This window comes from Pelobates fuscus, chromosome 5 (assembly GCF_036172605.1).
Source record: "Pelobates fuscus isolate aPelFus1 chromosome 5, aPelFus1.pri, whole genome shotgun sequence".
NCBI lineage: Eukaryota > Metazoa > Chordata > Amphibia > Anura > Pelobatidae > Pelobates > Pelobates fuscus.
The window spans coordinates 363,737,489-363,754,206 of NC_086321.1; the positions used below are offsets into that span (position 1 = coordinate 363,737,489).

General features: G+C 39.4%; 1 protein-coding gene across 1 annotated transcript in view; it reads right to left on the minus strand.

Annotated features, from left to right (window-relative positions):
- The window catches only part of TBCD (tubulin folding cofactor D), a 223,223-nt gene that overhangs the window by 151,032 nt on the left and 55,473 nt on the right, over positions 1–16,718 (minus strand). The window contains exons 9-12 of the mRNA XM_063456052.1: positions 14,247–14,292; positions 13,065–13,197; positions 10,586–10,719; positions 806–866 (exon numbers count right to left, since the gene is read on the minus strand). Of these exons, the coding sequence (XP_063312122.1) occupies positions 806–866; positions 10,586–10,719; positions 13,065–13,197; positions 14,247–14,292 (374 nt within the window). The remainder of the gene's footprint in view (positions 1–805; positions 867–10,585; positions 10,720–13,064; positions 13,198–14,246; positions 14,293–16,718) is intronic.

The window sequence follows — 16,718 nt, forward strand, 5'->3', positions numbered from 1 at the left end:
ACAGGTGTCAATTTAAGCCTGCCTACCCCTGTCAGACTCTCCCCTAGTCTTCAATCCCTCAAAACCCATCTTTTCAGGAATGCTTATGGCCTCACAGAGTAACTTCTGTCTCTCAAACCTTCCTTTCGCTCTCTCCTAAAGGGCCCACTCCACTCTCACCTCCAGTTCTGCTACTTTCCCACCATGTCTATTTGCTGTCTCTCTCAATACCCTTCCTATTGTTTTTTTATACCCTATCTCTTCTAGACTGTAAGCTTGTTTGAGCAGGGTCCTCAACTACCTATTGTTCCTGTTAAGTTTTGTTATTGTCTCATTTGGTAAATTCCCTTTTAATTGTAAAGCGCTGCAGAATAAGCTGGCGCTGTACGAATACAAATAATAATGATAATAAATAATAATATATATTTTACTTATTGTTTTGTGGTAAAAATCAGCAAAAATCCTCATGATGGCAAAACTACGGTATTCTCTAGAACCTTCAAAATAAATATAGTCTTTTATTTTAAATAAAAGTACCAAAAGTCTTCAAATTTTCAATTTCTACCATTACTAAATTAATTGACCGGTTCATGAGCCGAGTAAATCCACAGATATACATATTATTTTAACAGGAATTAGAATGCAGGGCACTTCACAGGAAAAAATAACAAGTAAATATGGATTTGGGAATTGCCTAGAGGGTTTTGCACATTTTACAACAATAGGGTTTGCTCTGCCAACTCTACAAGACCTTTAACGGTTGGATGATTAGTAAATTCATCTTTTTAACCTCTATTTATCATAAGCCACAAGAGGCTCAGCTTACCCCTTTGCCGCGGACCATCTGACAATGGTGTCTTTGTCCTTAAGGCCAACCAGCAACTGCTCTGTGAAAACACAAGGCAAATAAAAAAATTACTTTTCTGTTAGTAAAGTTTTAAACAAAAATAGTATAAAAATATATGTTTTATATAAAATGACTTTAAACACACTGGTTTATAATGGGAAAAAACCATGAGGAGCATTGGAAGTCATCTTTAGTTTATAGGGACAATGTAATTCACAAATAACAGGCCACAGGCAATTAGGGTTATACAGGGGTTATAAAGAGTGGTGCAATTAGCAGAACGATTATATTGGTTTCCATGGCAATTGCTGTTCTTGTAGAACTTTTGCCTACTATTACATTTTGTAGATAATCCCCAATGCTTCGAGAAACTGTTTGCAAAGCGAAACCAGGTACGAAGCCAGAAGGGTCAGAACCTGCAAATGGCCAGAGGCCAATCAGAATAAATCATTCTTACACAGTACCAATATACATTAGATCCCATTCAAAGGCTGCCTGGCAGAGAGCCATGCTGTGTGCATTGGCACAGAGACCGTGTTAATCACTTGGAAATCAAAGTGAACTCACAGTAAATATCATATTTGAGGACAAAGCTAGCCAAACTCAAACCATAGCGGATTATTTTTTAGAATTGATCTATTTTGGACAAACACTTGAATTCCCAGATACTCACACTAGTCTAATGTTATAAGTGATCGCGTGATTAGAGATTGTCATCCCCTCTCCCATACTATGCAGTGCCAGTTGCTCTGTAACACTTTTTGTTGGTGTAATTCATACGGCTTCATTACCCATCCAAGCATTGTATCTTTTAGCGTGTGTTTATATGTGTGCATTACAATCGGACGTTAGTACAATCTCCCAGCTGCAGGAATGTGTGTCCATGTCTAACTTCAGGCAGTCTAAATGCTGCAACGTGCAACAACCAACATTCTCAGCTAAGCTTTGATGGTAAATGCAAATTACTGAATCCAGAAGTGGACATTTGCAACAGCTAACTTATAGTAACACGAATAGTCATCAAAACAACTTTAGCTTAATGAAGCAGTTTTAGTGCATAGGTCATGTCCCAGCTCAATTCTCTGTCACTTTGGCTTCTGTTTATGCAGCCCTAGCCACACCTCCTCTGGCTGTGACTCCCAAAGTCACCTTGAGAACAAAACAGTTTCATTTTCTATCAGATGTTAACTCTCTTTTGTACTTTCTATCTCCTGCTATGTAAATTGAACTTTAATCACACACAGGAGGCTCCTGTATGGTATGTAATAACATCTATTAACAGAGTAGGAGATAAGAAATTCTAAAATAAACCATTTGTGCAATAAAGGAAGTTTAAAGATGAGATGTCACTATACAGGAAGTGTTTAGGAAGGCTGGGAAAGTCACATATAGGAAAGTGTAACTAGGGCTGCATAATCAAAGTTATTTAACTCCTAAATGGCAGAGAATTGAGCAGCGAGACTGCAGGGACACAATCTATACACTAAAACTGCATCATTAAACTAAAGTTGTTTTGGTGCCTATAGTGTCCCTTTAACCCAAGTCCAACAAAACTAGACCTAAACCCAGCTGTCCCTGATATCGTTATAATTTATAAAGTGCCACAATATTCTGCCATAAACACTAATATGACTCATACAACCCTAAGTCTAACCCCCAAATCCATTAACCCCAAGTCTAAACCCACAGCTCTAAATTTCTGAAACAATGTTTAACATTAAAGGTGATTTTATAGACACAAACAAATATTAGCCTTTCCTGCATTAAATACATACACCAGAAGCAAGCAAACCGAAAGGGGGTGTGCGGGTGGATTGGTTTTGTTTTATATTTGTTTGTTTGTTTATTCAGGATTCACAAATGAAAAAAAAAATGAAAAAAAAAACAAGTCACAAATCAAGAAATCAAACAACAACGGGGTAAAGAGAAAAAGAAAGTGTAGTCTGCTGTGTCACTGTACGACAATGATGGCTCACTTTGACACTTCCCATATTCTCAGAACTACATGATGCTCACACAGCCTAAGGTCATTTCTGTATTAGGACAGTGTGCAATAAGCTAACAGTTCGTTCATTGAGTAATTATTTCAGTTTTGATGAAAAAAAGAGCAAGATTTCATAGAAGATGGTTTCAATATGACCACGCGCATATATCGCTATTTTGAGGCCGGAGGGATAGTGAGGATTGCTGTTTAATGATCTGGTTTGCAACAGCCACTGTTGCCATCAGTGTTTTCTGCTAATTGTCCTCTCATGGGGATAAAAGATAAGCATTTGTTCATACCTGGGAGGGGGTGGGAAAGTTTACACAGTGACAGGGCTATTAGCCTTCTTATATAAACTGAAATGTTCGATGTCATTGTGTCAGTCAACACAGTCTAAGCAGGTAAACTCCAACACAATACCTATCAAGAAGCACACAATTGCCCCTTCAGCTCTCAATCCCTTCCTATACAAACACAGCCTCTTTCAAACGCTCCAGACTGCAAAGTGACATGGGTAGCGACACAATCAAAGTGACAAAATCCACCTGACGCCCAGGATAGTTTGTAAGCAGCGTTAGTGATTCCCAGCAGGAAATAAAAAAAAAAATAATAATAATAATAATAAAAAGAAAAAGTATTATAAAAACAAAAAAACACACAATTGAAGAAATGTACTTTTTTTTTTTTAGTACATTAAAGGACCACTATAGTGCCCGGAAAACATACTTGTTTTCCTGGCTCTATAGGGTCCTAGGGCCCCCCTTCCGCCTGGCTCTAGGGTGAGGAAGGGGTTAATCCCTTACCTTTTTTCCAGCGCCAGGCACTCTCCTCCTCCTTTCCCCGTCATCGGCTAAATGCGCATGCGCGGCACGAGCTGCGCACGCATTCAGTCAGTCCATAGGAAAGCATTCTCAATGCTTTCCTATGGACGCTGGCGACTTCTCACTGTGAAAATCACAGTGAGAAGCGCGGAAGCGCATCTAGCGGCTGTCAATGAGACAGCCACTAGAGGCTGGATTAACCCTAAAGTAAACATTGCAGTTTCTCTGAAACGGCTATGTTTACAGCAAAAGGGTTAAACCTAGCTGGACCTGGCACCCAGACCACTTCATTAAGCTGAAGTGGTCTGGGTGCCTATAGTGGTTCTTTAAAGCTGTCAAATCTTTAGGTGATGTAAGTATGCATATTTAAAATAAATACTCCAGGGCTGCATTTCAACAAACACAACCCATAGCCTATAAAAACCCTAATTAAATCAAAACATTATCTGGCAGCCTTAGATAATATATCTGCATTGCATTGTCGGCCCCTGAAATTACACTGTGAGCAGGGGATGGTCTAGATATCAGGGTCTTAAACAGGGGTAGACAACCTCCTGAACTCCAGATGCTGTGGACTACATCTCCCATAATGCAGGCAAAGCATAAGGGGAGGTGTAGTCCACAGCATCAGGAGTGCCTAAAGTTGCCTACGCCTGCTCTATGGCAAACAGAGGGGTCTATATACATGAGAACCAAAAGTCAAACAAATCTCCAAATCAGCAATGTTGCAAATATACTAAAATGTCATATATTTTAGCGAAACATTTTGCAAGCAGACCATAAAAATCCCCATAACTCACCTTCAGTAACAGTCCCATAGCCTACCTAGGTACATTCATATACAAAATACATACAGTCATAGGCAGGATATAATATTTCTCCAGAATCCTGTCATTTATCTTCATCAGTGTCAAAAAATAAGAATTGTTGTTTGCTTTTGTACAGAGAATCCAATAGAAGTGAGATTCTGCACTAAGACCTAATTTTTCTTGGTAATACTTCAGATTTTTAACCCTTTTCCAAGACTACAAAACTACATTCTTTCATCCCTCTTACAAGTGATCTTAAAGGGACACTAAGCACCAAATCAAATTTAGGTGTATAGAGCATGCTCCTGCAGTCTCACTGCTCAATTCTCTGTCATTTAGCAATGAAATAACTTTGTTTACGCAGCCGTAGTTACACCTCCCTGCATGTACCCTCCATAGTCTCACAATCTATTTTATGTAAAGAGAAATCCAATGTTTAAAGCGGTCCTTTCAAAAAGGTAGCTCTGCAAGTGTAGGAAAAATACTAGGACTAGGACTTTGTCTTAGTATATCTTTCGACTGGATTGGAATTTTAGTGAAATTCCAAAATTGTCAATGTGAGTATTTTTTTTTAAAGATATATGAAATACTCATTTTGAAGGTGGTGGGGGCACAGTCTATTTAAAGGGACACTAGGTCTGGATTCCCTGCCCCACTAGTTTTAACCCTTCAACTGAACTAAATGCCTTTTTGCAGGAATGGCAATCTTTACACCTTAGAAATAAATGTCTCTATTGGCTGTAACTGACTGCCACTAGAAGAGCTTCCAATGAAATAGCCAAATGATTGTTGCAGCGTTTTGCCATGTGCACTAGCTTTGGATTGCCTGAGATCATATATCGCCAGGGAATACAGCCAGCAGGCCAGAGACAGGCACGGCAAGGACTGAAAGATAAGTAATACTCATCCTTCGAGCCCTCACATGGCGGCGGTACATTAGTACAGTCAGATAAAAACTAGAGCGTTAGGAATACAAGCATGTATAGTCTTACTTCAATTTAATATTTCTTATCTGCTGCTCTGTTAATAGCCTGAAGGAGCCTCATATGTGTGTTTAAACTTCAATTACAGAGCAGTAGATTAAACTTCTAAAGTAAACACACTGTGTTGTCACACCTTATTGAAAATTAAATAATTGTTTAATGCAAGCTGTGTGTGTCACAGCCAGGGAGGTGTGGCTAGGGCTGCATAACTAGAAACAAATCTGATTTAACTCTTAAATGGCAGAAAATTGAGTAGTGAGACTCCAGGGGCATGATGTTATACTAAAACTGCTTCATTAGGCTATTATTTAGTTATAAGGCGCTTGAATTATCCATTTAAGCTGAAAGATCGCACACAAAAATATTGCAGTAGAGGAAATAAACTTCTACGATTATAATCTACTGGATCATGTTAAAATTAAAATTTTACCACATGACAGGAGGCTTCATATTTGCATATCTTTCTTTACTCAAAACTCCAGCAGCATAGAAACATAACAACCAATCAGAAAAAAGTTATGATGCCCATAAAAGGCCCTGTCTATGACTTCCTCTTTCTTTGCTGCTCCAGCCATACAACAGGTCAGAGTATTTTACCTCTCTGGTATACTCCTATTTTACACTGTCTTTTAATTGTCATATTACTTTATATATATATTGCTACATCTGCTACCTTGGCCCCCTTATACCTGTCCCTTACACTTTATCCCTCAGTCTCCCCCTTTTCATTTCCACTGTTACTGCCTGTCGATCCGCGGGCGCCACGACTGCCCGTGTCGCGCTCGCCTCGCGGACCTGCCCTTCACATATTCAGGGTACTGTATGGGGACGGGTGGAGGGAGGCTGGGTCAGCGGTTTATTAACTTGCTTATTTTCACCACGCGACCGCGAACCGTTGCACACCTCCACACGCGGGCGGCGGCCATCTTGGATCTCGCGGCTCGCGAGATACCCGACGGCCGCCTTCCCTGCTCGCTCGTCGGATCGGGAATCACCCGATCGCTGGGCTCCTCATGTGAATACCCTCCCATGTGAACCTGGGAGAGAGAAAGCCATTATTTTAGTTTTTTTCTATGTATTTTCCTCATACCTGCCAACAGTGTCTGGCACAAATACCATATGCGAGACAACACACCCTTGGACTTAGGAACGAAAGAATTTGGTCCAAAAGCACAATTTGACAAAGCATTCATTGCAGAACTCAAGAAACACGTGAATTTATTCACCACACTACATTAAGCCCAAACCTTGCTAAAACAAGTCTTAAACACCCCTACGGGGAGATGTGTTTTTGGGAGGACTGGTCGGTAGCGGAACTGAGCCACCAGCCACCTACATACCTAACTTTCAAATTTTATGACCGGCAGCCTGTCTCTGTTTTACAGAATTGGGAGACAATTACCAAAGACGCCTGGGTTCTCCAGACAGTACAAGGCTACGTCATATTGTTTTTTTATCACAGCCGGTCAGGTCGCCCCTTCACCTCCAATACGCATGCTGGCGGAACAGGAACGCGTCGTGGACAAGGAAATCCGCACCCTCTTCAAGAAGGGCGCAATTCAATATGCACCGGAGGGGAAGGCTTCCTCAGCAATATTTTCCTGGTCAAGAAGCCAGGAGACTACATCAATTGAACTCCTACGTGGTATAAAAACACTTCAAGATGGAGGAAATTCATCTTCCACAAGACCTCCTAAGCAATAACGACTGGTTTACACATCTGGACCTCAAGGACGCATACTTGTCAGAATCCGTTGCCCTAGACTTTTCCTCAGATTCCAGTGGAGAGGACAAACATGACAGTTTACGACTCCGTGGTGCTCACGAAGCTACTGAAACCAGTGAGGGCATGCATCCGAAAATTTGGGCGTGCAATGTCTCGTATACCTGGAAGACTTGCTGATCCTTTGCGAATCCAGGCTACGATTGCAGACAAAATTTGTCGTTCACTTTCTGGAACCCTTGGGTTTTGTAGTACACAGACAAAGATCGCTTCTCCCTCAGAGTCAGACCAGTTCCTCGGTTTGGACATCGACTTTGAGAACTGCGTTCTGCATCTGTCTACTGCAAAGATCGCCTCTATAAGGAAAGATATCAGATGCGCTCTAAGGTTGGATACGATTCCTCTCAGGATACTCACCCGGATTGTGGGACTCCTCTCCTTCTCCATACAAGCGATATTCCCGGGCCTACTACACTACAGGGCCATGCAACGACTGAAGGCGAGATACCTACGCACCGTTCACTCATACGACCACTGGATCCCACTGTTAACAGAAGTGAGGATGGAATTTCGATGGAGGTTACTTCACATACAAGCTTGGATTTGGCTCTTCCTCCGGATCCGAACTGCGAAGCGGTGGATGAATCCCTGCACGATAGCAAGGGTGCTTCGATACACGAAAACCCCCTGCTACTCCCTACCTTCCCTCTACTTCTGTCGGGACCTCAAGGGGAAGCCCATTCCCTCGTCCTGGAAGGACAACTGGCGCTAGTGGCCTGGACGATTTCAGGGGATCCTGGTCAGTCCACGGGCTATCACAATCAACTAAAGACCTCCTATGGGACTCATGGGCTCCCGGTACCAGGAAATGCTATATTTCCGCCTGGTCGACCTGGAGTGTCTGGTGTGTGGAAAGGGATTCCGATCCCTTTACTGCCCCTGTCTCACTGATCCTTAACTACCTATCTCATCTGTTCTCGCTTGGACGATCATATCGATCCCTCAATGTGATCAGATCTGCCATATCGGCGGCACACATTCCGGTACAAGGCAGACCAGTAGATCAAGATCCACTGGTTTGTCGGCTACTACGGGGTGCCAAATTAACAAGACCCCCAGCACCCAAGTATTCACGCCTCTGGTGCTGAAATTCCTTAGGGAATGGCCGGACTACCCCTATCTGTCGCTGAAACATCTCTCAGCCAAACTGACCCTCTGGTTATGCCTCGTCTCATTTCGACGGGCGGCAGACGTTAGCGCGTTCGATGTGGACGGTTTCTCTCTCACACCGGAAGGAGTTACCTTTTCCATATAGAGACGAACTAAGTCAGATTCATCTTCAGTGTCATACCCGTATTTTGGGTCAGACCCCAAACTATGTGTTGTCAGGACACTAATGAGGTATACAGAAATCACAGCTCCTCTTCGAACTAATTCGATGGGTCAACTCTTGATTTCTTACGTAAGGCCTCACGGACCGGTGTCTACGACAACACTGGCTAGATGGGTACGCTGGCTATTATCGTTAGCGGGCGTTGAACCTTGCTTCGGGGCGCACTCGGTCAAAGGGGCGGCAGCCTCCCAAGCCATAACGGCAGGCGCCTCCCTAACCGACATTATGCGCTGCGCGGATTGGATGCGAGAGAGTACATTTAGGACGTTTTACTTTCGGCAAACATCTCATGCTTCCTTCACATTAGTCAATTCGAAGCTTTAAAAATGCAAATATGAAGCCTCCTGTCATGTGGTAAAATTTAAGATTATATTAGCTTTAGTGTACTAATAATCTTAATTTTAGTAATGACAGGAGGCGAATATTTTCCGCCCTATAGGATCCCTCCCATGTCTTACTCAAGTTGAACAGAATACGTCTTTTATGTTCAGGAAGACACGTACGATATATGGTTGTATGTTTAATACTTAGACATGTATCTTGAATGAATTGTATAGGGTGAATAATGGAACTTATAACTTGAAATATGTTGTATATGTATATTTATTAAATAGCATTAGTTTAGAATTAGTATATGGATAAATTAACTTTCAGACATCCATGGTTATGTCAGATTCTTAAGGTAGATTGCATGCGGACAAATTATCATGCCAGAGACCTTTCACCTTTTTCCTTTTCTTGCAGTATGAACGTCTTCTCAACAAGACAAAGAGTCACCCTCCATACATCTACATCACGGAATTTCTGGAGTGTGATATGTTATTATGTTATTGAACTGTTGACGTTTCCTATGATTATGTTTATAGTTGTTTTGTTGTTTCGCTTCAAAGAAAGAGGAAGTGATGTCATAGACAGGGCCTTTTATGGGCATCATAACTTTTTTCTGATTGGTTGTTATGTTTCTATGCTGCTGGAGTTTTGAGTAAAGAAAGATATGCAAATATTTGCCTCCTGTCATTACTAAAATTAAGATTATTAGTACACTAAAGCTAATATAATCTTCAATTCTACTTCTTTCTGATTTTTTTTAGTGAATTATTTATATAACAATCAGCTCAATATCTGCTCAAGGCTGGTATGTCCCTTTAACCAATGACAGATGTTCATAATTTTCAGAGAACCTATCATATTTTTTAAGATAAATGATAAGTAGTCCCCATTTGTATCCAATATATTTATACTCTTTGTTGAACAGTCATACAGACTGTACTGAAATGTCACAAAAATTCCAATACACTTAAACAATAGCAGACAAAGTAGGTAGTTTTAGAAACTATTTCCACCTGCTGTATCCTGCCATTTTACATCAGCTATCACTCACAAGGACATTGGGAACAGAATCCATTTGTGCAATGCATAGTAGATGCAAGACGTCTCATTAGGCATGCCCAAGAAGATCAAGAGTCTGTTGAACTGGGTCAATCACCTAATTACATTTAGTTTATGTAATAGGGGATATATGTTGTTACAGATTAACATGGTTTCAATAACAAAGTTCAACAGACCTCACATAGAATTCATCTACACTAGTAACATAACATGTTGCAAGGATTGCGAAAAATTCAAGATGGCTAGTCAATCAGCAAAAGGCATGCAAGGAAAGACTTGCTCAGCACAAAATACAGGATATTTAGATAAATCTTTAACTGATAAAACACATTATACATGATTTATAACTCTCCACTGACACGGTTTTTAAATCAAGGCACGCTAAGCAGTTGCATGACTTGCCCATAGTGATCAGTATATGGTTTCATGATCTTATTCAAGGTGTGCGTACATCGTTTAGATAAACCTGTAGTTCTGTCCAGACAACACAGAAATCCCTCAAACTGCATTAACATACCACGGCAGTGAACAAGTGTCACGGCTATGAAGTGGAGCTCCCTATACTACTCGCGTTATATATTGCCCTTCATTAATGAAGAAAACACTAGAGCTATTCTAGATTATGAAGAGAGTTTACAATATGCACCAGAAACATACCAATAACATTCTCAATCTCCTCGGGAATATCGTAATCCTCGTCATCCTCCTCTAGCATGTTAACACTTTCTTTTTGGGCATCAGATGAAGTCTGCATTAGGTTGGCTGCCAAAGACCTACACCCTCGTTGATACCTGTATAAGAAGAAGAAGAAGGAAAAAAAGTGAAATATTCACACACCAGCAAGCTATTCTCACACTTTAACATATATAACATGTAGAACAGAAACATAAGCATTTGTTAGCATTGTTATCCAGGAGTGTGCATCTCCTCTTCTGCCTGGTCGTAAGTAAGTAATATGTATTTATTTTGTGGATATCAGAAAAGTTAATTGATTGAAGAGAAAGCTGCACCTTTAATTCATATAATACAGTCAGCGCTATTCACTAAACTGTGAACTGTCAGATAGTCAAAAGGAAATTGCAAATATTAGGCCAGAATAGCCAAGTTGTTATACCTTAGGGGTTTTTTATTAGCTACAGTGAACAACTTTGTGATTTACCATAAATTTTGCAAGATAGATAGATAGATAGATAGATAAATAGATTTAAAATTTCCCCCACACCACAATTTGAAACCAGTGGGAGACTAACAGTGCAAAAATGTAAGCTCCAAAGGGTTCCACCAGCAAGTTTATTTGACCTTATAGCAGGTTCAGCGATATATAGACCCTTTACAATACTGGATATTATTACTGGATTCATGATATATTTTGGTACATTTTCCATCTTTTCCATTTCATTAGCAGAGTCGAAGAGCATTCTAATATCCGAATGTAAATATATAAGAAGAATCATATACATATAGTGTCTAATTTAAAAAGGGATAATAGGCGTATTTGAGTGAGATGGGGGGGGGGGGGGGGGGGGGGAACGTAGTGTTTATATTTTCTGTATATTTGAATGTGGATATAAAGTTAAGGACTTATTTTTCTTATACCTTTGAAACTAAATAATAAAAAAACAAAACAAAAAGAAAACATCAGAGATAGGCATTGTTAACATTCTTTTTGCTATTTAAGCGGCATTAAAATCATGCATTTAACCCCTTAAGGACACATAACATGTGTGACATGTCATGATTTCCTTTTATTCCAGAAGTATGGTCCTTAAGGGGCTAACCTATCTGGCCCTAACTAAACACAAAGCATTATCTTCCCACATTATAACTATTAAAACTCATATCTCTTAACCAGTCTGTGAAAATTACTGATCCCACCAAGGGGCAAGAAAACAGTAAAAAGGTTCCCAAGGCAGACCGGCTCCCGATGGTCACATGAATTGGTGAGAGAGGTTCACAGTATGAGATATGGGGAGAGATCAGCTTTGTATCAGTGTGGGAAATCTGTTTCTATGGCCTTGAGGAACAGGTTAAGAGATGTCAGCCACCCAACTGATCCTGCTGGAGACCACAGCTTGTCTGGGATCTGTAGCCAGTAGGACCATCTTTTTGCCATTGTGTAAGCAAAGCTCAAAGGTTGTACGAGAACGGGTTGTACGAGAACTTTTAAATGAATAAAAAAGGAACAGCACCAAAAGGAATATAGGTTGGATTTAACACTGGGTGCAACAATTAATTATTTTTTCCTCACAAACCCAAAATGTAGCCAGAAGGTCAGAAAACACATGGCTAGTCTTTCTTGCTCAAATTGTTTTATTACTGCTTGGGCTAAAAAAAAAAAAAATCATTTTTAAAAAATGTAAGAAATATATGCAGCAATCATTAGGATTAAGGCCTTTAATAACAAATTAATTAATTAGCAACAAAATAACACAAGTTCACTTGGCATCAATTACTTGGTCACCTGACCATCACCGCCTGGCCTCAAAAGGCATCTCATGCTCGAAATAAAAGAAAAAGAAAAACAAGTAAAGGCATCCCTGATCCCAAAGCAAGCCATAAACGGCCACTAAACAGAAATGTTGCTTTAACATCACTTTGATATGCAGATCCCTCTTTTCAAACAATGTCAACATGGTAGATGACAAAATAGAAGATACACATCTGTTTGCTTATTTTATTGTTTTGTTTTTTAAGTACACTGAGCAGCAGAACCACTACAATCCTACTAATAAGTGGCCAAACCATTTTACTACAGTTTCACAACATACCTTTACCTAAGTCCCAATGGGCACCCATTGCCACAACCCCTGCTTGTAGTCTTCACCATTTAGGACCACGCTCACAGGTGGAGAATGTCAACGGAGCATGATCAAAACCGTTTGACTACTTACAATGGAACGTTATCAGGGAAGTTCCCTGGTGCCCTAACTACGACTGTAGTTTGTAGTGGTTGTGGTGCTTGAAATATAATTTTAATCACTTCCAGTGAGGTGCTTTCAAAACACTAGTAATATACATGGGTGTTTAATGAGAAGTCCCGCGAGGTTCCTAAAGGTGGGTGTAAAAACTTAGCTCTTGCTTTAAAATCATTTATGCACATTGATTTGTTTTTCTTATTATTAATATTATAACACACCTCCAATTTGCCACTTTCGTTTTCAAGAACGTGAGTCCAAGGCGTTGAACGAGCTTGACTCCAAGTTTGCGAAGGATGGTCTGGTTACTCTCAGAAAGCTTGCAAGTATCAAGTGTGGCCAGGACCGTGGATGCTACACCAAGGACAAAGAAAACTTTATTTGATAGGGTTTATTTTTTATTATTGAGTTCGGGAAGGCTTTGGTTATTTCACCAAATGTAAAAATTTCCAAAATGATAAAACGGTAAAAGACCTCAATAATACCCAAACATCATATTATTTTACTGTTGAAATATAACTCCTATGACCAGGTATTCATCATTGTGATCAGACAGACTGAATACCCATTGTACAGCGCTACGGAATCTGATGGTGCTATATAAATTATAAAATAATTATAATTACTAACCAACATTCAATTTATTTAAAATATAATATGCATTCACCAAAGAGAAAAGGAAGACAGAAATGGGAAATTAAAGGGGAAAAAAGTCAAAGAGGGAGAAAATAGGAGCTAGGGAGGGAAAAAAAAGTGGGGGAGGAGAAGGAAGGATCTGAAAAGAGGATAAATGGAGGATCTTCCAATCAAAAGAGAGTACTGAGGAGGGAGAAAAGGGATTTGTGGAGGGAGAACAGGGATCTGAGGAGGGAGAACAGGGAGGAGGGGTGGAGAGAGGGAGCTGAGGAGGGAAACACGAGTGAGAGGAGAGCAGAGAAGTGGGATTTAAAGAGGGAAAAGAGGTGAGAGGGAATAGTGACCGGAAGAGGTAAAGAGAGAACAAGGAACTAGAGACCGAATACGAGTAAAGAGAATTAAAGGCAGCAAACATAAGTTGGTGAAGGGGTCAGGAGACACATAGTTCAAAGTATCAGGCTTATGCACTTAAGTGAGAATTCATTGTAAATTCAAAGTGAATTTTAAATTTAAGGCCAAAATAGACAAACTGGAAAAAATGTCCAATTCAACTATGCTTCCCATACGGATGTTTTAACCTTAAAATTGAAATTCACTATAAATTCTCATATTAGTGAATAACCCTTTAAAAAATGTCATATTGGCTGCTAAGAGTTTACCGCCAGCAGGTTTCCCACTGTATCACCAACTAAAAACATGCAGTAAGCATTATAAGAAAAACAACAGAGGGCACTGGGTTAATTTAGAGGGGGTGGGAAACATCTTACCGTATGGCAAACAGTCCCCTCTCTTTCCATGTTTGAAGATCTGAGCCTATAAAAAAAAATAAAAAAATAAACTTATAAAAATAATCTCTCTCAGAAAAAACGGAAACTCTTTGGGGTTTATTAACTAAACAACACAATGTAGCAAAGTGAAAATTCAAACTTAAAAATGTAGGCAGAAAATGCCGATTTGAAAAATTCTACAGCTCAGATAAAGCTTTTTTTGCTAAATTTATCATTTCAGCTTTTAATTCCATGTTTAGTATAAATAAAAAAAAAAAATAAAAAAAAGTCAAATGATGTGCTCTCCAATTAAAATTAGAATGTAACCCCATGGGCACTCAGCATTAACAAGGAAACGGTTTACTTCCCATGGTTTTAATATAATGTTTATGTATCCCCTATATTGAACAATGATGTATTTGTGAGGAAAAATAAAACTATATGTAGAAATCTGCACCTCTCTATCATGCCTCCATCTTAGTTACCTGACAATCATTTTTATATGCTTCGTCCTTTGAACTTGACTGTAAGCATATAGACAAGAGAGAAAACAATGTTTCCCTTTCTCCTGTTTGCATTTGCATTGTGTGCCCCGGGCGTGCCTTGACTGAACTTGGTTATAACGTAAATTGCTAATTTTTCATTATGCATTTAATATTAAACAAAGGAACACATGCAAAATAAAGGTTACCATAAACTAAAGATTTTTTTTTAATGTTGGAGTTCAAAAAACTGACAAAGTGTTAAACCTGTGTACCGAACTGGTGCACAAGCATAACATCCATCTTTCATCCATGTCTGGTGTTTAAATGATGGGAAGACATTTACGCTAGAGCAAAAGTGCATTTTGAAGCTCAATGAACTGTAGTGAACCAGCATGACATCAGAACACACTCGTCACATTTCGAATTAATTAGTCAGCACAAAACATTGTGGGAGATGCTCCCATAATTTTCATACCACAGTTGGTTTGGGAAAGGTTAAAACATTCCCTAAAACTTTCAGGTTACGTAACGAGCTGACCTAATTCCATTGTGCCCTATCATTAATGACTGGGGAATAAGCCAAATCAAAACATAAAGAATTCTGGTATTTATAAGCCTTCTCAGTGCCAGGTAGGGTGTGTATGGCAGAGATTAAAAGGCAACCTCAAAAATAAAAAAATATTACAATATCATTTCATCTTTCTATTTTTATTTATTTCTATTTACTTCAAAAATGTAACAACAACTGCCCAAAATATAAAAAAACAAAAATAGTGTAATTTGGGTGAACTGATGTCACAGTCTGTGAGATCATCCCTCTCGTATGTTTGTTTAAAGTTCACATATACCAGCAAATAGACACAGAACTACTCCTCTATATTATTATTGCCATTTATATAGCGGCAACAGATTCTGTAGCGCTACATGCACACTTATATGTTCTTCTAATAAAAAAGAAGAAAATATTACTTGATATCTAGTGGATTTCATTAGCAAGCTCATGTCACAATTTTAGTATGTACCGGTACTTTTTTGCCATGTAATTGTTTTTAGAAATGTTATATAGCAAAACAAGGAAATAGAGCAGGGGTAGGCAATCATGGGCACTCCAGGTATTGTGGATATTCAGTACCCACATAATACAAGAGAACAGACTGCAAGTTCTTACGGGTAGAGTCTTTACCATTTTCCAAACCCCAGTCTTTCTGCATGTGTCATTATCCCACCCCATTTTCCTCAATAACGCGTCTAAGCAGACAGTGGTGTTCTGTACCAACCCCTTGTAAACACCATTCTCCCTACTCTATTGATTTGCAAATAAAATAATGTGCACGTCATTATTATGTAGCTCATTGGGGTTAAACAATGGTCAATGAAGATACATCATTAAATAACCTGCAATTTATGCACACTGACATTTACACATTTCTAGACTACAACAAATAAACTTCTGTGGTCATTTTTAGCAAATAATTTGGCAGTGAATGGGTTACTTACTCATGTGGAGTGGGCTCTGTCATAGCACAATGAGAATTACTTACTGGTAAGGATATCGGTGAATGGAGCCAGAGAGATTTTTAAGGACAATTTGTCAGTAATTTCCCTTTATTAGCATGTGAAAAAAGGTACAGTTTTCAGGATTAAGCTGATAATAGGCCAGTATGTAGAACAATGGGTTTGGATTTCACCTGGGACAGTCAGTAGCACTCATCAATAGTGGCAGGGACTCAGTCCCACAAAACAAGGCGAGTTTCTCTTTTTGCCATAAGAAGTGACAAGAAACACTTCAAAGACCTTTGCGGCCTACTGCATGTTTATTTCCTGAGCACCTTATTCTGTGTTCTGAATTTAGGGTTACTTTCCGGGGGGTGTGGTATACAGGCCCACGGCTCCCTCTGTGCTGCTTAACATAATGCAATTAGTATATTATTATTATTATTTTATTATTTATATAGCGCCAGCAAAATTCTGTAGCGCTGTACAATGG